This window comes from Protopterus annectens, chromosome 10.part0, assembly GCF_019279795.1.
Source record: "Protopterus annectens isolate FY-2018-M chromosome 10.part0, PAN1.0, whole genome shotgun sequence".
Lineage (NCBI taxonomy): Eukaryota > Metazoa > Chordata > Ceratodontiformes > Protopteridae > Protopterus > Protopterus annectens.
Window position 1 is genome coordinate 784,551,336 of NC_056744.1, and position 25,901 is coordinate 784,577,236.

The window sequence follows — 25,901 nt, forward strand, 5'->3', positions numbered from 1 at the left end:
ACACACACACATACATCAAGCTGATCCTAGCCCAGTTAACAAACTGCAAATAAATAAGCAAGTTTTCCTAAAAAAACACAAAACAAAACAACTCTGACCTTAATATCTCCTCAGACTACACAAAAACTGACAACTTCAGCACAAAACTACTAGGAGTTATCATTGATAACGAGTTAAAATTTGATCTGCACATTGACACTACAGTAAAAAAAATCACACTGCAAACTAGGCTCTCTTTACAGAGCAAACCACCTAAGTGATCATATTAAAATAAAATACTGACACTTCTCTTCTCCTTCCTACCTTCCTTTATGCTTCAGTTGTTGTTTCTTTCAGCTTTTTCTGGTCAGGGGTCGCCACAGCGGAACTCCGGTCTGCTAATGATTGGTAGTTGATTTTTACGTGACGAGTTGCCGGCCCTGATGCACAACCATCAACGAAGGTACGCCCATTCACGCATGTCTCCTCACAGAAGACACTCTAGCTGAGAATTGAACGGGACAAGTCTTGCTGTGAGGCGACAACGCTACCGCAGCAGCACTACCACCGCGGATATACCTTTATGCTTCAATAGTACTCACAAATCTCAATTCAATTCTTCATCCAAACACAAGCTAAAAATCACGCACTGAAAAATTAGCAAATTCACCTGCAGCCTTCCCAGCCACTTCCATCACTGCTTGGAGCTTGGTACCCTCAAATGGCTTCAACTTCAACACATCACCCTTTCCCAGTAGCTCACAGCATACAAAATACTTCACCATCCACTTAAAACATGCTCACTGTCAAATCTCATCCAATGGCATTTACAAAATAGAACCCTGAGATTCTCAGAACTTAAACTATTTTTTGCTAATAAAGATAGTAACTATTATGGTGACTCACTATTCCTTGTCGCCATCTCCAAGACATGGAACAAACTTCCATACCACACCAGGCTTTTAAATAACCTGCAACAATTCAAATCAGCTGTAAAATATCATCTGACAGCTAGCAAACTATGCAAATGTTGCAGTCCATAGGATCATTGTTTAACACGTCTTCCTTGACAGCCTCCATTCCTCTTCCAAGGGTTCAAATGATACAATTCCAGATCAAAAAGATTATTCAAAATTCTTCTCTCTCTCTCTCTCTCGGTTCAAGTGATCCTTCAAACGTTAGGGTCAATGTCTGCTGCAATAGTTCTGGTTCTGTTACCAAGATATCAGATGAGAATCTTTCACTGGACACTAACAACTCAGTGGTCTATTCACCAGTCTTTTTTCACCCAGATCACGATAACTTGGGCATGCAAAAATTACCTTCTTTGGTGAATTTACTCCAGTCGAGTTCTTCAAGGTTGCCTGTTCGCTCTTCTTCAGCCCAAATCCACAGTGACTGCAGACACTTCCCAAATTGGGTTGGGGAGCACTTCTTGGAGGTGATTACACATATCAATGTCCTAGAAATGAGAGCAGTCCTCCTAGCATTGCAGGCCTTCCAAGACACACTCCCCTCTGGAACCGTTGCAATTCAGATGGGACAGTATGTCAGTGGTCTGGTACATCAGCAAGCAAGGAGGACCCAAATCTTGCCACCTTTGTCAAGAAGCATTGAGAGTGTAGCAGTGGGCAGTCTCATCCAGTCAATTTCTGTTAGCAATGCACATCCCCGGGAAATCCATTGTGATAGCTGATAAGCTGAGTAGGTCCATTCTAGTGCCTCTTAAGTGGTCTTTCAAAATGAAAGTGGCAGAAAAGATTTTCCATCGATGGGGCCAACTTTGCTACTATATTTTGCATCTCCCCTCAAGTGCAACAGATTCTTTGCCCTTATCCCCCCCTCCCACAGGAGTCACCAAGAGACCCTCTTCTCCACAGTTAGCCTCCCCTCAGTCTTCTCTGCACCTTCCCCTAATACCGCTAATGCCCAAATTTCTTCAGAAAGCATCACGACTGAAGAGCACAGTCATTCTCATTGCCACAACTAGGTCATTGTATAACCACAAGGCCTGTACGAGTGCAAAATTATGTACTGTACTTTGATTTCCAAAGAAAATCAGGTTACTATGTCAGTTTCACTGTAGAAGTAAGCAAAATACCTTAGATTATGTCTACCCCTGATTAATATGCTCATCATTCATTTTCACAGATAATTGATTCTGAACAAAGAAGCAGAACTTACTGTTTTGACTGTGTAGCTAAACTGATTCTGAAGAAACAGTTGACACATAGGGTAATTATTTTGCCTGTAGCACCCAAACTCTAATCAGGTCACTGATTCAACAGCCATGTAAGAGAAGAAGAAAAACAAGAATTTTGTTTTGGAAAATGATGTTTGCTGCATCTTATGTGATGAAATTGCACTTGAACTGTTTGGGTGAATACAGTGCTGTCATGAACATAAGTAGCACAATTTTCTAAGACTTTGTATTCTTAAGAGGTTTATTATTTTGTTTTCTGAAAAAGAGAGTTTAGACAGCTATTTAACTTCCATTAAACCACTGTACTGTTTCAGTGCCATGCACCCCAATCCCAGAGTGATTTAACTTTCGAAAATTGTATTCCTACATGTGTTTCTTTCTATGTAGTATTTCGTATAACCAGAAAAAAGAATCCAGTGGCTTGTGTAAAACACTTTAAAGAGTACTGTTCTACAGTTATCACAGTGGATTAGTATGAGCTGTTAGCAAGTTGCTTCCTGTAGTATAGGGCTTGATTCCCTCAGCCTGTATTTGCCTGACGTGAAACTCTGAGCTAGTCACTTAAGCAGACAGTGTTATTTGGTTAGGCTCATCGGTGGTCTCCTGGCTTTCATGCCTAGTAACTACCTATGAACCTAAAAGGCATTTGCCTTATTGGCAGACTGGGTCCAGCCTTATGGGACAACATTCCTCAGGTATAAAAGGCCAAGATATTCTCCCAGGGTTTAGGTTACCCTTGCAGAACATTTCCACAATGAATTTTCTTGTAATTGCTTCAGGGACTATGGATGACAATGCTCCTCAAACCAAATGCTGACTGTGAGTACGACCAAGCCATTAATCTTTTGTAATTATGAATACACTGTATATTTATTTCAAATACTTAATTCATAGACAGCTAACCCCAACACTTAATTATGTCTATGCTATAAATGTTATTATTCAGCCCTACAAATTCTGGATTAACCAGCCTTTCCATAACGGATAATATAACTCAAGCATCATATCTCAGTATATGACAGCCAAAATAATTCAGACAGTATGCATATGCACAGGTCAATGTGATTTCTTATGATGTTCTTATGTATGTCTTACCACCAGTATATTAATGTTACATTTGATTTCTAGATGCTTTGTTTCTTCTATTTTAATAGATATGTCTACAGTTACTTCCCTGCTCTTAGCCTGTGTTAGCTGTATAACATTAAACCAATTCTATAATTTCAAAACCAAATGTATAACTGGAACTAAGTGCATAATTGATAGTGTCAAGAAAAGTATGTACTCTTGCCTTCTAGGCCCAGGTCGTGGCTGAAAATAGTCTTTGAAGCAGTCCATTTAACCTCATTAACAAACTGCAAAGAAATAAGTAGACTTTAATATCACTCAGAAATGCATTTGTGATTTTTCTGAGAAAATTGTTAGTTTAATTTTAGCAGGAAAGACAATATAATGTGCACCACATTGGAGGTTCCAGTGTATTATTAGAGGTAGAGAGGTATGATTAACTACTTTTTATTTCAAAGTAATTTTGAAAATAAGTTGCTTGGTGTGTGCTGCAGCAGAGTTTGTTGTAAATTGTGAAATGTAGTGTTCAGAATCAAACTTCCATGTTATATAACATCTATTTACACAGTTATTAGTAACCATAGGTAATCTGGCATCATGTTCAGAAGTGTCATATTACAGCAGCAGAACATACATGCAGAAAGAGTATGCTATACATAATAGACTATGGACAATATAAACTAAGTAGAAAGGAAAGTGTATGCTATTTATTAGCATTGTTTAGCAGTTGTCAGACAAGAATGCTTTAATGGCTTATTAATAAGTAATGTTTGATCTGCTTTGTTTGTATCTTAACCAGGTAAATTCATTAAGCACTTACCTCTTTCCAGGAGCTCTGCTCCATTAAGTGACTCAGTTAAGTTCACAGTTTGTAAGTAGAGACTGAGATAATAAAATTGAGTGCTACAAAATTAACATTATCAGTAGTACATAGCTATATTCCTCTGCACTAAAGTGCAAGGCATGTGGTTTATAACATCAATAAATGTAGTTTGGGATAAACTAAGTTGTCCCGGTCCCGTGAATAAGGGGGTAAAGGGGTGTGGGGAGGGTATAGAGGTAGAAATTAAGGTGAGGATTGTAGTTAGGATAGTGGGATTGTGGTGGTGAAGGGGTTAAGGAGAGAGGGAGATGTAAAAGGAAGTGAGGTAGGGGAAGGAGGGACTTCTGACAGGATTAAGTGTTAGGGATTAAAGGAGAGTAGGCACATTTGCCATGAGATGGTGGTGCAGTAACAACTAGCTTACGTCCAGATGACCTGTAGGTATTGTGGATGCAGGTAGGCCTTGGATGGTGGGGAGAGAAGGGGTTAAGTTAACTAGGTCAGTTCCCTCCTCTCCCTTTGGTGTTTTCTAGAGTGTTAATTTAATGTGGGGATGGAATCTGGGAATATAGGTTGAGCTTACTGGTAGGGAAGGGTGAAAGAGTGCAGAGTGTGTGTATGTGGGTGTGTGTGTGTGGGTGTGTGGGTGAATGGGTGGAGGGGTGTTAAAAAAAAAAAATATATATATATATATATATATATATATATATATATATATATATATATATATATATATATATATATATATATATAAGCACAGGCAGAAGATGAACAGAATCCAATTAACTCTTCCTGGATCAGCAAAAAAAACAATTTTATTTACCAAGTAAACACAACGAAATGTAGACAAACAGTATGAAGTGATATCCACAAGTGCTTTCACCTGAGACTATGTCAGGCTTTTTCAAGATAATCACTGATTCTTTTTGCACTGCTTATATAGCTAGGTCGTCACTTCCACAAATTAACTTCATTTGTTTCCGATTAAACAATTCTTATATTAATTAGTATTTCTTAGTATATCCCCATTGTACTCTGTGTACGCTAAACTTCAAATATTAAAATACAACATTTTATGCTCCTAATAATTAAGTTGTGTATTACACCAAAGTAGATATGTAACATAAAAATTAATTACAATATAAAAATATTTAATAAATCATTTGAGAAACTTGAAAAATTATTATAATAATAATAAAAAATTATTATAAAAAAATATATATGTGTTTATATATTCAAATATAAATATCTTCTATAAAAACAAACAACCCACCGTGAACTCATATATTAGATTATGTAATCAATAGCAGAACATCATATATTTTTAAAATTTTGTTAAAATGCAAAATGTAGTATAAATAAAGTTGTTAAGATTAATATAAAATTACATATGTATTAATAACTTGTAAAGTTATAATAATTCAGCAAATATATATAAAATAGTGTTGATGTGAGTAGTGCTTGGCTTACCTGGGTGTTGAGGTGTTTCTCTGGTGGTCCAGTAGGCCTGGGGTTGCGGTGGGTGTTTCTCAGTGTCCTGGATTCGCGGTTGAGGTCCTCCTGGTGGTGTCTCCAGTGGAGTGGTGGGGCCGGTCGTGGTGGTTGGGGTCTTTGTGGCTGTCTAGTGCTGCTGAGGTTGCTCCCTGTCATCCGCATGTCCCCGGGCGATTCGTCGGGCCCGTCAGGCCTTTCCCGGTCGGGCCATGTGGTTGAGTGACATCCGTGGGGGAGGCTGGGCCTGTCATTACCTCCGTCAGGTAGTAGGCCGTTGGTGCCATGTGGTCGGGGGTAATATATATATATATATAAAATAAAAATAAAAAAAAGGGGAAAATGTTCTCACGGTGGTCGTGGTAGGCGGAGGGGGGTCCATTGTTGTAGTCCGGCCTCATCTCCATTGGTGGGCAGTGGCGGATTTTCTTTTTGTGCTCCGTGGTGGGTTTGTGGGTTTCCGACTGTCTTCTCCGGTCATTCCATGCTTCAGGATGGGGTCGCGGTCGTTCGGGTGTCCTTGCGTCCTGGTATTCGGTGGTGGTGGAATATCCTCTCCATCCTACCTGGTGGTTTAGTGGGTTGCTTCTGCTGTTCTTTCGGCCGTTGGGTCCGAACGCCGGTTTGCGCATGCGCACTGCATTCATTGGCCGTTACCTCTCTGGAGTGTCGTGCTGGGAGGAAAGGTAAGTGTTTTTATGCTTGATTGTGTGAGTGGTGATAGGATTGGGTGGCTGGTAGGTAGGGATACAGTTAGAGGGGCAGGATTAATTATTTAATTAATAATATATATATATATATATATATATATATATATATATATATATATATATATATATATATATACATATATATATATATATATATATATACATATATAGATATGTATGGATATACATGGGAAGGGATATTAATAGAGGATATTCTAGGGTTAGGAAGGGGTTGCAAATGGTAGGAGGTGTGGATGATGGGGTGGCTGAAAGGTGGTGTGTGTTCAGGCAGAGCATATTTATGGTACGGGGGGCAAGGCAATACTTGGGGTTGGGGGAGGGGGGAGTAGGGCAGTCGGGCTTATAGAATAGTTTTAGTATTGTGTTTCTGTTTTGCAGATGTCTAAATTACCAGAGCTAAGGCAGAGATGGCAAGCTATTGTGACCCAAGCAAAGGAGCTGTTCCAGGTGGTAGCAACATCTGAGGTGGTACAGGAACTTGAATAGACCCCCCTGGGTCGGAAGAGGCGACTCACAGCGGTGAAAACACCAGCTGGAGGGGAAAAGCAACAGGCTTCGCAGCTGGTGGTAGAAGTAGAGACACCGGTTCCCAGTACGTCTTAAGACGAAGGTGCAGGTAGTGGTTTTACTACTGCAGTATTGTCGGGGGAGCTAGGGACTGAGGATTGTGTGGGGGGATGACGACTTGTCTGTTGGGGATCTCGGGGGTGGTGTGCAAGGGATAGAGGAGGCTCAGAGTCAACTAACACAGGGTGCCAGGTACCCGGTTAGAGATGCGACGGGGGGGCAGTTGGTTTCGGACACGGTTCGGTCTTGGGCTCGGACGTAGGCTCTGATTTTGGGCTGCGGCCGGGGGACTGGTTGGCTACCCAGTCTTTGGGGCAGGGGACAGGAGCAGTTTTCCTGACTCCGCACATTCCGGGCTCGGTTAAGGAAAAAATTTGGAAATGGGAGTATGTGGATTTGTTTGAGCTGATCGATGCAGAAGGGGTCCAATGGCTAGTGGAAGCAGAGTCCTCTAATAGTAAGGACTTGTTGGCGGCTTTAGTGGCATTGGGAAGGCAGAGAGCAGGTAAGCTTCACCCTAGGACTTGGGATAATTGGGTGGTTGGCTTTATTTATTTTATGGCAGTGCAGCTAGAGAAGGGTGGGTCTTTGGCCCTGCCACTTCTAGGCTATTTCCTTACCATTCGTGAGGCTCAACGGTTAAGGCTGGGTAATGCGTGGCTTTGGTACGATCAGCGTTTCCGCAAACGGAAGGCTGTGGACCAGTCACTTCATTGGGAGGTGCATCATCCAGATCTATCGTTGGCCACGATGATGGACAGTTACGGGGGCTTTAACAGAAGGTTGAGTGGGGCGGAAACAGCGGTTGTGTGTTGGTCATTTAATAGTGGCTCCTGTTCATGGGTGCGGTGCACATTTGCACACTTTTGTGCAAGATGTGGAGGGGGTTATTCGGCCATTGGCTGTGGTTGGCAGGATTTGTCCTGGAACTCTAATGTTATGGGTCATGAGGGTGGATTTGGTGGACAAGGCTTCTCGCAAGGCTTTCAACCGGTCCGGAGGAGGGTTAATTTTCTTGGGTCCTGGGGATTTGGACTCTGGTTCTTTAGAGGCAGTAGAGGAAGGGGCACCATTCCCCATTAAGGTGGGGGTTCTCCGGGGTATGCTTCATCGGTTTCCGGGTCTGGCCATCAAAGAGGAGATAATACAAGGATTTCAAGGGGGGGGGGTTCCCTATTAAGTCCACCGTGGGAAAGGGTGGGGGGGTTGCAAGAATTTACGATGTGTTCAAGGTAAAGAGGACATCTTGGAGGTTTTACTGGAGAAAGACTGTCGGGTGGGGTGGTTATTGGGTCCTTTTGACAGTCTGCCTTTTAGTGCTTACAGGGTGTCACCTTTGGGGTTGGTGCTGAAGAAGCGAGAGGGGGAATTCAGAGTCATACATCACTTGTCGTATCTGGAAGGGAATTCACTAAATGATTTTATTGCAGAAGAGGAGGTTAGGGTGCATTACGCTTCCTTAGATGATGCAGTGAAGGTGATTAGGGAATTTAGGGAGCCATGGTTGGTTAAGGTCGACATTGATTCGGCTTTTCGATTGTTGCCTATTAGGAGTGAGGATTGGCCACTACTGGGGATGCGGGTAGGGGATAAGTACTACTTCGATAAAGCTATGCCTGTGGGTTGTTCAGTGGAATGTGTGACTTTTGAGAAGTTCACTACAGTATTGCATTGGATTTGGCAGCAGAGAGTGGGAACTCAAAGGCACTGCATTATTTAGATGATTTTTTGTTGGTGGGCGAAGGAAGGGTAGGAGCACAGGGAGGGTTGCAGGAGTTTACGATTATGTGTCAAAAGTTAGGAGTACCATTGGCTCAGCATAAGATGGAGGGTCCGGCAAGAGGATTAGAATTTCTGGGATTAACAGTTGATGCGGAGCGGGGACTGTTTTGTTTACCTGAGAATAAAATAGAGAGGCTTAGGTCAGTGATACGTTTGGTGTTGGGTAAGGTTAAGATTCAGATTCGTTCAGTTATGGAGTTGCTTGGGCTTTTGAATTTTGCCTGTCGAGCGGTGCACCCAGGGCGAGCTTTTTGCAGGTCAGTGGCGTATTTGCTGAAAGGGAGTCAGAGCAAACACCATTGGGTTAGGGTAACCCAACTGGTGCAGGAGGACTTGGTGTTGTGGAATGGATTTTTGCAACAATTTAATGGGATATCTTTTTGGCAGTCAGACTGGGTGGGGCAGGAGGAACTTCAGTTGGTTACGGACGCAGCTGGGAGAGCTGGCATGGGGGCCTATTTCGGGGGTCGGTGGTTTGCTGCTGAATGGCCGCGGGATTGGGAGGAGGTATGGAAGTGGGATGTGGATTTTCTAGAGTTAATGCCTATATGGGCAGCTTCTGTGGTGTGGAAGGAGCAATTGAGGGGCAAACGTGTAGTTTTTCACTCTTACAACATGGCTGTAGTGAGGGTATTGCAAAAGAAGACTGCTAAGTCGGATTTGTTATTGTTGGTATTACGTAAATTGGTTTTGTAGAGCCTCTTAATAAATTTTTCTTTTACAGGAGTGCATGTGCCTGGCATAAGGAATGAGATTGCTTGTCCCGATTTCAGTTTTGCAGGTTTCAAGGGTTGATTCCATGGGTGGAGGAGGTGCCAGAAATCCTGCCAGAGGAGGTGTGGAATCTTGGGTCGATGTAGCCAGGCAGTTGGTATGGTATTCCTGGGCCCCTTCTATGAGGAAGGCGTATGGTAGGGCTCTTTCTGATTTTAATCAGTTTATTTTACAGCTGCCAGAAGAGGAAGGGGTATGGTCGGAGGAATTACTACTGCGATATGTAGCTTGTGCTTGGGGGTTAGGCAAGGCTTTGCAGACGGTTAAGGTGGATTTGGCTGAAATTAGCATTTTCGCTAAGGTAGTGGGGTTGCAGGATTTCACTAAGTCTTGGACATTAGGACGTATGTTGAGGGGTTGGGAGAGAGTGGTGGTGGAACGTAGGGATATTCAATGGCCGCTTATGAGGGTTATATTGAACATTTTGTTGAAAGGGTTAGGTTTGTTGCAAAACGGGTCTCCGGATTACTTTATGTGGTGCGTTATGTACATGGTTATATTTTGGCGCTTTTCGTATTTCTGAGTTGTTAGGCTCGTTACGTTGAAAAGATGTCATTATAGGGGAGGGTGAGGTTACTATTGCATTAAGGAGGAGTAAGACAGATCATTTGGGAAGGGGATGTGTGGTGGTGCTTAAAACTGACAAGAATCCTTGCATTTGTCCAGTCTTCTTCTTCTTCTTTCGGCTGCTCCCATTAGGGGTCGCTACAGCAGATCAACTGTTTCCATTTCCTCCTGTCCTCTGCATCTTGCTCTGTCACACCAACCACCTGCATATCCTCTCTCACCACATTCATAAACCTTATTTTAGGCCTTCCTCTTTTCCTGTTACCTGGCAGCTCATCCTTAGCATCTTTTTCCCAATATACCCAGCATCCCTCCTCAGCACATGTCCAAACCAACGTTATCTTGCCTCTCTGGCTTTGTCTCCAAACCTTCCAACCTGGGCTGATCCTCTAATGTACTTATTCCTAATCCTGTCCATCCTCGTCACACCCAGTGCAAATCTTAACATCTTCAACTCTGCCACGTCAAGCTCTGACTCCTGCCTTTTTGTCAATGCCACTGTCTCCAACCCGTATAACATAGCTGGTCTCACTAACCTCTTGTAGACCTTCCCTTTCACTCTTACTGGTACTCGTCTGTCACAAATTACTCCTGACACTCTTCTCCACCCACTCCATCCTGCCTGTACTGTCTTCTTCACCTCTCTTCCACACTCACCATTACTCTGAACTGTTGATCCCAAGTACTTAAACTCATTCACCTTCGCCACCTCTACTCCCTGCATCCTCACCATTCCTCTATCCTTCCTCTCATTCACACACATATATTCTGTCTTAGTCCTGCTGACCTTCATTCCTCTTCTCTCTAGAGCACATCTCCACCTCTCCAGGGTCGTCTCCACCTGTTCCCTACTCTCACTACAGATCACAATGTCATCTGCAAACATCATAGTCCATGGGGACTGCTGTCTGATCTCATCTGTCAACCTGTCCATCACCATTGCAAATAAATTGTCCAGTAATGTGGGCAAAAGAATTTATAAAGCGGTGGAAGAGGAGTGTGGATCAGTTGATTTTTTGTTCAGTGGATGGGAAGGTGGTGTCGAGTAGTAGATTTATAACCTTGGTGAGGAGGGTTTTACGTTGCATGAGATTTCCGGCGAAGAGGTTTGCAGCTCACTCGTTCAGGATAGGTAGGGCTTCAGATTTAGCTAGAGAGGGTAGTTCCATTTAATTGATTAAAAGAGTGGAAGGTGGTCTTCAAATGCATTTTTGTCTTATATTAGATAAGTTGTGGTCTGATTACTAATTTTTCTTCTTTTCTTTTAAGGAAGCACATTATCATCTTGGGGCATTCGTACATCCACTGGGCAGAAAAGCGTGCTTTAGTTAGGGATGATGGGGTAAATTTGGGTTTATCACATTTAGGATGGTCAGTGAGTTGGCTTGGTGTCAGGGGTCTTGGGTGGGATGGGCTGTTGCATGAATTTGAGAAGGCTAAACTGAAGGTGGGTTGTCCTTGTATACTAGTCATTCATTTAGGGGGCAATGACTTGGGCATTGTTTCTAAAAAAACAATTAGTGGACATTATGCTGCAGGATTTGATGAGATTACAGGTATTGTACCCGGGTATGGAAATTGTGTGGTCAGAGTTGGTTCCTCGTTTGTGTTGGAGGGCTGCATATAGTTATAGGGCGATTGAAAGTGTCAGAAGGTGTGTTAATCAAAGGCTGGCTAGTCAATTAAGGATTTTGAGGATGCATACCATTGACCATAGAGATTTTGGGGATGGAGAGGAGTCTTGGTATCGGACGGATGGAGTATACCTTAATGACGTAGGACTGGATCTTTTTAATTTGCATCTGATGCATCTGAAACTCTTTTTAGAGGATATGATTGCGGCTAGGGTTTAGGAGGGGGAACAGCCTGGGATCAGGCTGGTGGCAGAGAAGAGGGACAGGATTGTCCTCTTCTATTCCACCTCTAAAGAAGGTGGTTATTGGTTAATGGTTTTGGTATGGTGGTGAGGTGAGTAGGTACGCTGCCTCTTTGTGGGTGAAGTAAGTATGCTGCCCCGGTGGAGGAGTTATCAGGATGATTAGGTACGCTGCCCTGAGGTAAATTTCGTCCAGAGTGAGTAGTCACACTGCCCTGAGATCATCGTTGCTGAGGAAGATAACTAATGTTGGTTTTATGTGTATATAGTTCATTGTTTAATACAGTTTAATAAAGGTCATCAAATGTCTTTATGTGTTTGGTGTGGTTATTTAAAGGGGGGATGGGACAAATGTAGTTTGAGACAAACTAAGTTGTCCCGGTCCCACGAATAAGGGGGAAAAGGGGTGTGTGGAGGGTATAGATGCAGAAATTAAGGTGAGGATTGTAGTTGGGTAGGATAGTGGGATTGTGGTGGTGACAGGGTTCAGGAGAGAGAGAGAGAGAGATGTAAAAGGAAGTGAGGTATGGGAAGGAGGGACTTCTGACAGGATTAAGTGTTAGGGATTAAAGGAAGTAGGCACATTTGGCGTGAGTTGGTGGCCCTCCCACCCTCCCTTTTTTTGTATATGGATGGAAGATGTGGGCAATTTGAGGCAGAGAAGAGGGACAGGATTGTCCTCTTCTGTTCCCCCTCTAAAGAAGATGGTTATTGGTTAATAGTTTTGGTATGGTGGTGAGGTGAGTAGGTACGCTGCCTCTTTATGTGGGTGAGTAGGTACGCTGCCCCAGTGGATGAGGTATCAGGGTGAGTAGGTACGCTGCCCTGAGGTAAATTTCATCCAGAGTGAGTGGTGACGCTGCCCTGAGATCATCGTTACTGAGGAAGATAACTAATGTTGGTTTTATGTGTATAAAGTTCATTGTATAATACTGTTTAATAAAGGTGTCAAATGTCTTTATGTGTTTGGTATGGTTATTTAAAGAGGGGACGGGACAATGAGGTTGTTTGAAGTAAGACTGGTGACTTTATGAAGGATATAACTAAAAGTTAGAGCTATGCAGAACAAATAAAAACTAGCTGTAAGAATGCAGATTCTGTTAGGAGGTGCACATTTTGATACTAGCATGAGAAAGGCAAAATGGTAAAAGTGAGATGGATAAAAACAACATGATTGGAATTGCCAGTCTGAAACTCTGGAGACTAAAACACATGCATTCAGAAGGCAGTGCCAAACCAGACACATTCTAGGTTACAATCTCGATCATGGACTAGAAGTTTTTTATTTGACAGAACAGGAGTTTTAACCTGTAGAAACTATTTGTTATTTTAAGTGGCTTTGTCAGATTATATGTAGGTAGCGTATCATAAACCATGTAAAATATTTTTGCAACTGCATATTTTTCTGAGTAGATTAAATAGCTCTAGCTAATCCTTTACAGATCCTGAGTCGTCTGATTGATGGGAGCAGATTTCTGGAGTTCAAAGCTGAGTATGGAATGACACTTGTAACAGGATTTGCATGGATTAAAGGGTAAGAACTGTGGAAAAGCAGATAATCTGAAGCAGGGATGAAAAGCATGTGAAAGAAGGCAAAAATTCCTTCTGCAGTTTTATGTTTGTGTGTGTATTCTTTTTACCAGTAAATTTGAGTGCATAGTTTTGCATAAAAGAATATGTATGTGCTGTAACATTTCAGCACTTCAGACAGAGAACCATACAGTGAAGGGGAATGAAGAACTCAATTAGCCAGCCTACATGTCTGTAACATATCAGTATAGCAAAGGTTGCACCAGTAGTTTCTGCATCTGCAAGATGAGAAGCAAGTATGCAGCACTATTGACAACTTGAGAGAAAAAAATGAAAATATAATATCTAGGTATATTTTAACTACCCCACCTTACTTTTGGCTGAAAGCCATAACTGATGTGACATCACAGCAGTCTGCCAGTGCAACAGCTACGATATTACTATTGATACTGGTGGAAAGAAGACAGTATGGAGCAGTTAACTTGTCACTGGCATAGGTTTTTATTCTAGAGGTTATCACTTCAGTAGTAAAAGTGAAAAGGGGAATTCAGTTTCTACCAAAGAGCATAAACATGTTATTTTTCTTTTTTGGGTGGAGGGTGAAAGAGAGAGTAGCGTATAAATGTGTATAGATGGTATATGATGCATTTTAAGTTAAAAAAAAACACTATTTATATTGGATAATTACCCTAGTTGTTACTGAAATAACACTTCCAGGGTGAACAGTGGGTGAAGTTAGAGGCTTGCAATAAACGGCAGACTGAGAATTTCCTTCCACATCCCAAAGATGTGATGGAAGTATATTGAAGCCTTCTCCAAATTCGGCTTAGAGCTGTGTTTCATATGTGAGCGAGTGTATGAGTCCACCCTGTCTGGGTTGAGTTTCAGTGTCTTACCTCCAGTGAGTGCCATCATGGGCTCCTTTTCTCCTTTGACCCTGTACTGGATTGTGGACAATCAGAGGATACTTTTTAGTGTAAGATTAATTTGAGTTTTGGGATTTATAATGCTGTTGAATTGTTTCCTACATCTCCTATTACTATGATACAGTAACTTTTTTAGTAAAGGTTTTGTCCACTCTCAGCTGAAATAGTTTCAATACATTGAGTACAGCTGAATGAAAAGGCTTAGTTTGAATATTTAGGGAGAGCTCCTTTTGGGACCATCAGCACTCATAAGTAGTACATATGAGATTTTATAAATTAGACCATTAAACAATCTCACCTAGCTCACTACACTGAGGCTAGCCAATCAACTTTCTTCTCCGTGGATTTCCTTCCAGTCATCTGAGATGAAGGTGGCCTGGCTGCTGGCTGCTTTTTTTTTCAGATTACTGTTCTCAGCAACCAAGCTACCTACACTTCACATGACAGGTTGAAGATCCATGAACAAGAAAGCAAACTGGCTGTAGGAATAGAATGTAGGAGGATACATTTCCTCATCAATTCATACCCTGGCTAACTGTATAAACTAGGAGAAAAACAGAATATAACTACTGAAGAAACATTCTGTATAAACTGGGTTTTTTTATAAAACTTTGAAGATGGCAAAAATTTAGACGTAGTTGTAAGGCTTAATCTAAGATAATGCACACAATTATTTAAAATGATGAGACATTTAAGAAGAGATGGAAAAATTTTGTTTGCAATTGTAGTAAAAAAAATGTAGTGGCAGATTAAAAATGGCTGGGGCAAAGTATAACTTTCTAGAAGGGGTATGGTGTGGCAGAGCAGTTCTTACTGACACTTTCTGGAGTTTGCAGTGGTACTTTAAGAAGCAGCATAATTTGCATATCCTTAGATAAACTGAAGCAACTTAATTGGCACATCTTTAGATGACACACAATTAAGCAAAAGTACTGACCCAGAGAATTGGTAGTAGTAGTGTGTGTCATATGTAGTCATACCCACAAACAAAAAAAAAAAAACAATGTTTATATTCCCCCTTAAGTAAGCAATACCTCTGCTCTATTCACTTTAGAACAGGTTTGAACACCCACTAAAATAGGCAGTTTTTTTGTGCATCATAAACCTCACCTGGCTGACTGTTCCAAATAATTTCGAACAAAGTTAATTATGGTGGCTGCCAAAAAAGCATTTACTAGAAAATGGAAATCAAAATCCAAACTTTACTAGAAGTAGTGAATATAATAACAGAAATAAAACAACTGGAATTGGAATCTTTAGAAAAGGGAGGGAGGGAGCAAACTGCATAGGAAAAAAATGGGAATTGTGAGAACAATACATGTAGAGCAGGAGCGAGGTTTAAGAGGCAGAATTTGAATGAGCCATGTAATGCTTAACTGAAAATGACTGGATAGATTGTAAGTGATGCATAATGTTTGCAACTGCAGTTGTTTCATTGGTGTCTGTGATGTAAACTGTTTGCCACTAAAGTGGTGTCATGTTGTTTATTTTTCATTTATATAAATCTAAGATTGCCTATGTCATATGTGAAAATTTAATAAAGATGTTTGTTGGCAAAAAAAATTTCCAGCATGAACCTGTTGCAAGTAATTAACCATGTAGCTTTAATATCAAAATGCACTGCTGTGAGCTGACAAGATATAAATATGTTTGAAAAGAACTACATACAGCTCAGTTTTTGAATATCTATGATTACTGTACTTGCATCCTGTACATTACAAGGGAATAAAAACCTCCCCCTACAGAAATTTAGTAATGTTCAATTATTTAGAATTGTCTTGCTGAATTACCCCTGAAGAATTAATGTCCAAATGAGAAGTCTCCATGTTCACTGTATTTCCAGAAAAGATACAGCATGATACACAGTAGCATGAATCGAGACAATAATATTTGTAGTATATACACAATAAACACTAACTGGATGCAGTGTTTGTTTCAAGTTATTTGAGGACCTAGAGATGAGATGTCTGTTTCAGTGCTAGATGACAGCAACTGAGGAAAACTATGAAAATGATGATACTCCACTGAATTTTTTGTGAAACTCGAACCCATGACTGCCAGCATACCATGCTGGTGTCACTGCCGCTAACCAACAAGAGCCTTCGGACAGATGAGTTTTCCTTTCAGTTAGGAAACCCTGAGCATGGTGATTAAGGTTAAATTACACACACACACACACACGCACACACACACAGAAAAGCCCTGTGTTTAGGCACTTTTAGAATCATACAAGTAAAAGAAAAATATTGGCTCTCATTTGAGACTTGAACTTAAGACCAGCTGCATACTATGCTGGCATCATTGCCACTGGACCAACAAGAGTATCTGATTTCATCTGGACTGTTAGGTGCTGAGTTTTGAGTTTTTTCCGTTCAGCTAGGAAACCCCGGACATAGTGATTAAGGTCAAAATACACACCCACACCCACACACACACCAATGCAGTGAAAGCTCTCTGCTCGTACAGTGTTGGTCATGGAAGTGAAAGGAAAATATTCACTTTCATTTGGGACTCAATATAAGCATGATACAAGTATTCATTGTAGAGGCATATAAAGATGTAGAACTATCTAGGAACTTACGAGAAGGGTTTGTCCCTGAATCTTCTGTGAATAAATTGTAGGATGATTTACAAAATTAATAAAATACACTTCAAACAAAACACTTTGATTTGACCTTATCATACTTCACTTGACAATTGACACTTTTCCAAGACAATCTGTATCATCAGACCCAGCCTCCTTAAAGGGCAAGACTTGCCATGACTTACCTCACCAGTTTAAATCAGTAATGACACAAATGAATAAATCTTCAGAGAAATGGAAGCAACCTCAAACCAGCACTAATTTTCACCAGTCCTTCTTGGAACTCAGAAAAACCATGCAAAATGTCAACAACCTCTACTAAAGCCAAATATCTCAGGAACCAGCACTTGCATCCACTCAGCACAGATCTGAAAAGCTGTTATCTCTCTAATTGGACATATTACATTTGCCACTTCCAACCAAAATACAACATGTTTCTACTATCCTAGCAAATGTAAAAAATGTTTACACACAAGTATTGCTAAAATTTGTGACCAGTTAAATCCTGCACTCTCAACCCATATTCAAACAGTAATGCCTTATTCACAGCAACAACCTCCGTAAAATTTAAGCTTCCCTCAAATTCCACAAACTCCAAGTTTGTACTTCAGGCAAGTCATTTGTCTGAAGTATTTGCAAATTATTAGAAAAGCTTGGTAAGAAGTCAGGTGCTAAGTTCTCTAAAATACACTCAACACTACTGAAAATGGCAGCCTTTGTCATAGTCAGACCACAGCCCTACATATTCAGTTTATTTTTAGCCACAGAAGTTGTCCCAACACAATTCAAACTTTCAGTTATTATACCATTAACCAATATTTCCTAATTTTCTTCCCTGGAAGATTTCAGGACTGTTTTCAATCTTTGATGTCTAACAAAATTCTTTAGCACACTCAATATATTCAAACTTATTTTTGAATATATAAATAAAAATACATTTTTTCTGTTACTCACTCACAACATTTTTTTCATGAAAAGCTTAGTACCATCACAGCACACTATATGGTAACTAGCGCAATTTATAACAGCAACAATAATGACCACTTTTCAGCAGGCATTTTTGGATATACTGCAGACCACTGAAACGGTTAACCACACTTTTCTTTTGGCTAAACTGTAAAACCTTACTTTTAGCTTTGACACATATAATTGCTGAAAGTTAACTTACAAAAAAAGAACTTTCCAAATTTGCATTGCTGCATCTATGTCAGAAATTGTCACAGTGAACTGTGGAGTACCCCAGGGTTGAATGCTGGAGTTACTTTTATCTTGCCTGTTTATTAATAACCTAAAATTGATCTTTCTAACCTAATCATTTTAATGAATGACATTATTTTCCTGCAATAGGAGCTGGTGTAAAGGTACTTAGCGTCATGCATTTACTATACCCTATTGCAGAATTGTTTAAATCTGTAATTTCCAGCCAGATCACGAAGCATCTAAATAGCCTCAGTCTGCATAATAACTATCAAAATGATTTTAAGTCAGGATTTTTCTAGTCAATCAACTTACTCTTTCTCATCAACAAAGTCTGCAGTACTTTAGGGCAAACCTTCTTGCCAAAGCACTTTTGATAGCCTGTGACAAACCTTTCACTCCATCTGATGTCACAGGCTCTTGTAAACCTTCTTGTTGTTTGGTTTATTTATTTTTTTAATTCAGTCCCCTGCATCAATAACTGCCAAGAAGAAGTCAGCCTAGGATTAAAGCTGCTAAACTCCATTTTATTTTTACAAACGTGCCATTCTATTAAGGGTACATCAAACCAAGATCCGTCTTTGGTGCTCTCTTTTTAATGTATATAAACATCCTCCTGATTGATTTTTGACCTGCAAATATTGTTCCATATACAGATAACTTGTTCTTTCTCAGAGAAGCTCCATTATCTTGTTTTTGTGTAAATGATTGTTTTCTAGTGAACGAGATGTTAAGTAACAAAGGACAGCATATTAAGTTTGCTCTTTGGCACCACATTCTGTTTAAAACAATTCTCTCAGCATTTAGCACAGACATGATTATGTTTAAAATTAAAAATGACTGGACATCTGGTTATATCCTTCATTCACATTGATGCACCTCTTAGACAAACTACAATCTGGTATTAAGTCCCAGCTTATAAATTTGTAACATATCACAAACATCTGCCAGCTGTGAAACTATTTTTATTTCACATATTACTTACCATACTGCACCCCCACCCCACCCCCACATCTGGTCATTGCTAGAGCTACATCTAGTCTATGTAGACTAAATGCCCTGCAGAATCGGATCTACTTCACATGACCAAAAACTTAAAATACTGAAATTTGTTTTACCAGGACCCACAATCCTTAATGTTAAAAATACTGAAAACCCATTTGACCGAGTTTCATTATACTGAAAGCTTACAATGCTGAATTTCAAAATACCAAATTTTAAGCCATGGATGTGACATGTGTTTCCCTTCACCTGTGAATTTAAAGTCTTGTGCCACTACTTTTCTGAACTGCTTTAGCCATTTTACCATATGAGTATCCACAGATAATCTTTCTAGTAACATTCAAGGTTTTCTGAATCTGACTGAAAATCCTTTTATTCATATATTGATTAATTAATTAATTGATTGACATTTAAAGTCCGACTGGGTAGGTACCCATTTTCAGCAGAGGCCCAGGAAGAAATCTCCGAAGTATTACAAAAACATTTTAAGAACAGTAATTTTACAGTCACCAAATGATGCAAAAACATCTACAGTTTAAATAATTACACCAAATCAAATTATTTTTAATAGCATTCCAAAAGAGATTCTCTGTTTTAATGATGGCTGATAGATTTTTTTCAGTCAGTGGGGGATCCAAGTTGAGAGGGAAAAAAAATGAAACCCTTTAGGACACATCAGAGAAAAGGATGAGAAGGGTAGGATGTTGTGTTCCTAGCAGCCAGGCTTCTGTCAAAGAGCTAGCTGGGAAACCAGGAAAGAGGGCCATCCAACATTCCTTTCCATTTGCAGTGGTCAAGTAGGGTGATGTGATCTGCAACATTATATCAAATGCTTTATTTGAGCCTTCAGTAAGAGATGGAGAAAAGAGACAGACAGGAGGATGGGTTGATAATTAGAGGCTCAGTAGAGGTTAGATTACTATGCTTCTGACGGGACCATTATAGTCTAGCTGGAGGAAACATTCAAGAATAAGTGAACACAGAAATGTGAAACAGTAGCATGTTACTGATGTCAGGGTGATTTTTAGGAAGTGGAAGTGATCAAACAAAAGGCTTCACTTGGTTTGTGGAGGACTTAACTAAATATTTTAATCATAAAGTACTAAAATGAAAGGATGGCTCATTAAACTAAGGGTTCACAGGGATTTTAGGGGGTATGAAAGGAAGTCAAGAAAGAGTGAAAGAGAAGTTTTTTGTAAAGCCTTTCAACTGGTTTGAACGTCTGTATGGTAAATAATCAGGGAAGATGAAGAATCTGAGCAAACTCATTGTTTCTCACAGAATGCAGGTATGCCCCCTCAGAATGTCCTTTCAAGGAAACAGCTTTCAGATCTATGGAGCTTTATCTACAGGTGGTTAAAATTATTATAAACTGAAGTGATAGTTTGAAGGGGGCTCAGAGAAGTGAAATGGCAAGTTTTCTTGTTGGTTGCAATATTTAGATAACAGGTATGAAAACTGTTTACTTGGTCTACCCCTGTAGGAATACATGTCTGTATGTTTGGCACAGCTTTGTATCCATCCACAAACCTTGGTACTAGTTGAAAAGTAAAGCTGTTTAGTTGGCTATGTTAAACTAAACAAAGTAACTAGAATGAATACAGCATGATAAACTACAGTAGAGTCATGCTGAAACATAAAGCTTATGGTATGCATGTAATCTTGGGGCTAGTCATTGCAGCTTGTTTTTTTTTTTTTTGTTTGTTTTTTTTTTTTGTCTTTTCTGAATATTTGAATTTATGTAATTTGACTGACATGACTGTGTTGAATACATATTTTAAGAAGAGGGAGGAGCATAGGGTGACGTACAAGAGTGGAGGAAGATGCACACAGGTGGATTTTATCCTATGTAGGAGGGCCAGTCTGAAGGAGATTGGAGACTGTAAAGTGGTAACAGGAAAGTGTAGTTAAGCAGCATAGAATGGTGGTCTGTAGGATGACGTTGGTGTTCAAGAAGAGGAGGAGGAGTATGAAAGCAGTGCCAAGGATTAAATGGTGGAAGTTAAAAAAGGGTGATTGTGAGGTGGAGTTCGGGGAAGAGTTAAGACAGGCACTGCGAAGCAGTGAAGAGTTACCGAATAGCTGGGTAACTACAGCAAAGCTAGTAAGGGAGACTGCTAGAAAGGTGCTTGGTGTGACATCTGGATAGAGGAAGGAGAACAAGGAGACCTGGTGGTGGAATGAGGAAGTACAGGAGAGTATACAGAGGAAGAGGCTGGCGAAGAAGAAGTGGGATTGTCAAAGAGATGAAGAAAGTAGACATGAGTATAAGGAGATGAGGCGCATGGCAAAGAGAGAGGTGGCAAAGGCTAAGGATAAGGCATATGGAGAGTTGTATGAGAGATTGGACACTAAAGAGGGAGAAAAGGACCTGTACCGATTGGCTAGACAGAGGGACAGAGCTGGGAAAGATGTGCAGCAGGTAAGGGTGATAAAGGATAGTGAGGGAAACATACTCACACGCAAGGAGAGTGTGTTGAGTATATGGAAAGAGTACTTTGAAGGGTTGATGAATGAAGAAAATGAGAGAGAGAAAAGGTTGGATGATGTAGGGATAGTGAATCTGGAAGTGAAACAGATTAGCAAAGAGGAAGGTAAGGACAGCTATGAAGAGGATGAAGAATGGAAAGGCTGTTAGCCCAGATGACATACCAGTTGAAGCATGGAGGTGCTTAGGAGAAATGGCAGTGGAATTTTTAATCAGATTGTTTAATGAAATTTTGGAAAGTCAGGGGATGCCTGAGAAGTGGAGAAAAGGTGTTTTGGTACCTATCTTTAAGAATAAGGGTGATGTGCAGAGCTGCAGTAACTACAGAGGGATAAAATTGATCAGTCACAGCTTGAAGTTATGGGAAAGAGTAGTGGAAGCTAGGTTAAGAAGGGAGGTGATGATTAGTGATCAGCAGTATGGTTTCATGCCAGGAAAGAGCACTACAGATGCAATGTTTGCTCTGAGAGTGTTGTTGGAGAAATACAGAGAAGGTCAGAAGGAGTTGCATTGTGTCTTTGTGGCCTTAGAAAAAGCATATGACAGGGTGTCTAGAGAGGAGTTGTGGTATCGTATGAGGAAGTCGGGAGTGGCAGAGAAGTATGTAAGAGTGGTACAGGATATGTACGAGGATAGTGTGACATTGGTGAGGACTGCGGTGGGAGTGACAGATACGTTTAAGGTGGAGGTGGGATTACATCAAGGATCAGCTCTGAGCCCTTTCTTATTTGCAGTGGTGATGGACAGGTTGACAGATGAGAGCAGGCAGGAGGCCTCGTGGACTGTGATATTTGCAGATGACATTGTGATATGTAATGAGAGTAGGGACCAAGTTGAGGAGACTCTGGAGAGGTGGAGATATGCTTTAGAGAGGAGAGGAATGAAGGTCAGCAGGGCTAAAACAGAATATATATGTGTAAATGAGAGGGAGGGTAGGGGAATAGTGAGGATGCAGGGAGTAGAGTTGGTAAAGGTGGGTGAGTTTAAGTACTTGGGATCAGCAGTTCAGAGTAATGGTGAATGTGGAAGAGAGGTGAAGAAGAGAGTACAGACAGGGTGGAGTGGGTGGAGAAGAGTGTCAGGAGTGATTTGTGACAGACTAGTACCAGTAAGAGTGAAAGGGAAGGTCTACAAGAGGGTAGTGAGACCAGCTGTGTTATATGGGTTGGAGACGGTGGCATTGACAAAAATGCAGGAGTCAGAGCTGGATGTGGCAGAGTTAAAGATGTTAAGATTGACACTGGGTGTGACTAGGATGGACAGGATTAGGAATCAGTATATTAGAGGGTCAGTTCAGGTTGGACAGTTTGGAGACAAAGCAAGAGAGGCCAGATTGCGTTGGTTTGGACATGTGCTGAGGAGGGATGATGGGTGTATTGGGAAAAGGATGCTAAGGATGAAGCTGCCAGGTAAGAGGAAAAGAGGAAGGCCTAAGATAAGGTTTATGGATGTGGTGAGAGAAGACATGCAGGGGGTTGGTGTGAAAGAGCATGATTCCGAGGACAAGAAGAAATGGAAACAGATGATCCGCTGTGATGACCCCTAACGGGAACAGTCGAAAGAAGATGAAGATGATGACTGCCTTTTGTAAATACATTCTATATAGATTAGACCTGTAGATAGATTTTATACATGGAACCCCTGTTTTCAATACTAATCTCATTGAGAGATTTACTGTTACCACCTTTGAAATGAAAGGAACTAAAACATTTTGATTTCCAGAGGAAAATGATCAACATTTAGAAGTTTAAGATGGGGCTGTACTATAGGCAACTGAAATTTGATCCACAAAATAACAGGAGAAACAGCATCTATGGTTATATAGTAGTTAAAAACAGAAAGTGTAGGATGTGAGTATCAGAGCCATTAGCATTGGGGCATATGAAAGCTGGAGGGCTTTGTTTGCTCAAGTCTGAGTAGCAAGATGCCTAATCTGGCAGCCATAATTCCAGATGGATGCCTGAGCATTGCAGCTTGTATAAGAATAAAATTGATTTTGAAATAAAAAAATGAATGTCGGTTATTTAGCTAGAACAGAATGGGTAAGAGACAAAGCAAAACACTGTATTTAGGGGCAGCATAATGATAAACAGTGGTACTTTGAGTAACAGGAATAATAGTGTTGTGTAACCACAGAGATGCAAAGTGTAACTGCAGCCCACAATGGCTTGGGTTTTAGTACTGCAACATGAGTTGATGGTATCTGTAGGTGGGTAAGACTTCACTGAAAATATTTAGTAGGATGGCAACAGTGCATTTAGTGAATGATGTTGTTTTGTTTCACACTGAATGCAATTTTACCTTCATCTCTGAAAATTATTAGTCTTGTAGCAGTGTTTCATTAGGGTGTCAAGAAATTACTGAACAGAAAATGATGGAGAACTTTGTCTTCTTTAATGGTGATAGTGTTTCATACAGCAATAGACAGGTAAACAGGGTTTATTAATTATAAGATAGTCTGACCTCTGTTTAATGAGATCTTATTTGAAAAAGCCATTTGTTAATAAGCATTATATGTAGAAATTAACTTCCTTAATCTAGGATCGTATGGAAATCTTCAGGTTAGCAGTGACTGGGAAGCCTGGTCTCATTAACTGGACGTAGTGACACTAGCTTTAGTGCCAGCAGTGCTTAGTCTTTTAAAACCATTTTTGTTCCTTCCTCACACTTACCTGTATATATGTTTTTGGGTGTATTTTAGTGTTGCTGACTAGTGCAATCCACTGTTATTTCATGTTCATTTCTTTGCATATGCCTTCAAAAATTGATACAATTTATGGCATGAATTCCATCTTTTTTTGGTTTTCCTTGTATATCTTTGACTCTTATCTTCACAGATGAAGAATGCTGGAAATTCATGCAACATGCTGATTTTAGATGACCACCTTCACATTCCTGCTTTTTCTGCTTCCACATCTGCCATTACACTATATAGTGAATATTTCTGGCCTGGCATATGGTGGTAGCCCATTGCTTTGGACATCTATTTTTACACCAGCTGAAAAAAGATTTCAAGCCTCATTCATATTCATGTGCCCTGAATGGGTCGTCCCCTTTGTAAGGTCATAGATTATTTAAGGTAGTTGATCTGACTGGATCTGAGACCTAGTCACAGCTGTGACATAAATGCCCTCTTCATGTTCTTGAAAAAAATACTTACATCATCATCATTAATGCTTCAGGGAAGCACCGATACAAGTACATATATACCAGGACTGGACATCTTTCTAGTATTAACAGGAAAACCAAACACACTGCAGTAGTCTGTCCAGGCTAGGAAATACAAGAGAAGAAAAACTGTTGTATTAGTCCAGAAAAACTTGTTTAATGACTCCAAGAAACAAGTTATATTTTTTTTAATCCAAAACAACCTGTCCAAAAAATAACAAATAAATATTTTGTGGTTTCTAATGTTATCATTGATAGGAGAGTTACTGTTCAAAAAGAAGTTATGTACTCACCATAACGTTCCATCTGAGTAGGTAACTTCATTTGTCTGCAACCTGTGGGTATCGGATCCGAGCCGGCAGCTTTCCAAGCTAACAGATCCGAGCTCCAAGCTCCTCCCCCTACTCATAATGCCCTGCCATCTCCCTCTAACCCTCAGATCGAGTTTGCCAGAAAAAAAGGCAATAGGAAATTCTATAACCTAGAAAGGTTTACAATATGTTCCAGTGATGTCAATTGAATGAAGACATATCCTGATCCTTTGATAACGAACTAAGGGTCCGGGGGATGGAGTGCTGGTCGGTTGCAGACAAATGAAGTTACCTACTCAGATGGTACGTTATGGTGAGTACATAACTTCTTTATCTGAAGTAGTTAACTTCATTTGCTCAACAACCTGTGGGACAGAGTCCCCAGCTACCTGCAACTTGGGAGGCCCTTATGGAAGGATATTCCGGAGCACTACGGAGCCAAACGATGCACGCCCTCTGGATATTAAATCCAATTTATAGTGTGCAATAAAGGTATGAGAGGAGAGGAAGCCCAAGTAGCTGCTGAGCAAATGTCATCCAAAGAAACCCTTGACCAGAAAGCAGCAGAAGTGGCCATAGATCGGGTAGAATGGGCTCGCATTCTCAGGGGCTCAGGACGACCAGAACTTTTGTTTGCTAGGAGAATGCACTGGGAAATCCATCTAGCTAAGGTTACTTTAGTGACTGGCTTCCCCAGACAGGATTTTGCAAAGGAAACAAAAAGTTGATCAGATTTTCGAAGATCTGCTGTTCTGCTTAAGTAAAAACGTAACTGTCTGTGAACATCCAGACAATGAAGTCTGTATTCTCCTTTGTTTTGGAAATTTGGAAAGA

General features: G+C 40.5%; 1 protein-coding gene across 2 annotated transcripts in view; it reads left to right on the forward strand.

Moving 5' to 3' along the window:
* The window catches only part of LOC122813340 (biotin-dependent 3-methylcrotonyl-coenzyme A carboxylase beta1 subunit-like), a 936,618-nt gene that overhangs the window by 538,998 nt on the left and 371,719 nt on the right, over positions 1 to 25,901 (forward strand). For both annotated transcript variants that reach the window (XM_044085603.1, XM_044085602.1), the window contains exon 8: positions 13,304 to 13,395. In XM_044085603.1, coding sequence (XP_043941538.1) covers positions 13,304 to 13,395 — 92 coding nt within the window. The remainder of the gene's footprint in view (positions 1 to 13,303; positions 13,396 to 25,901) is intronic.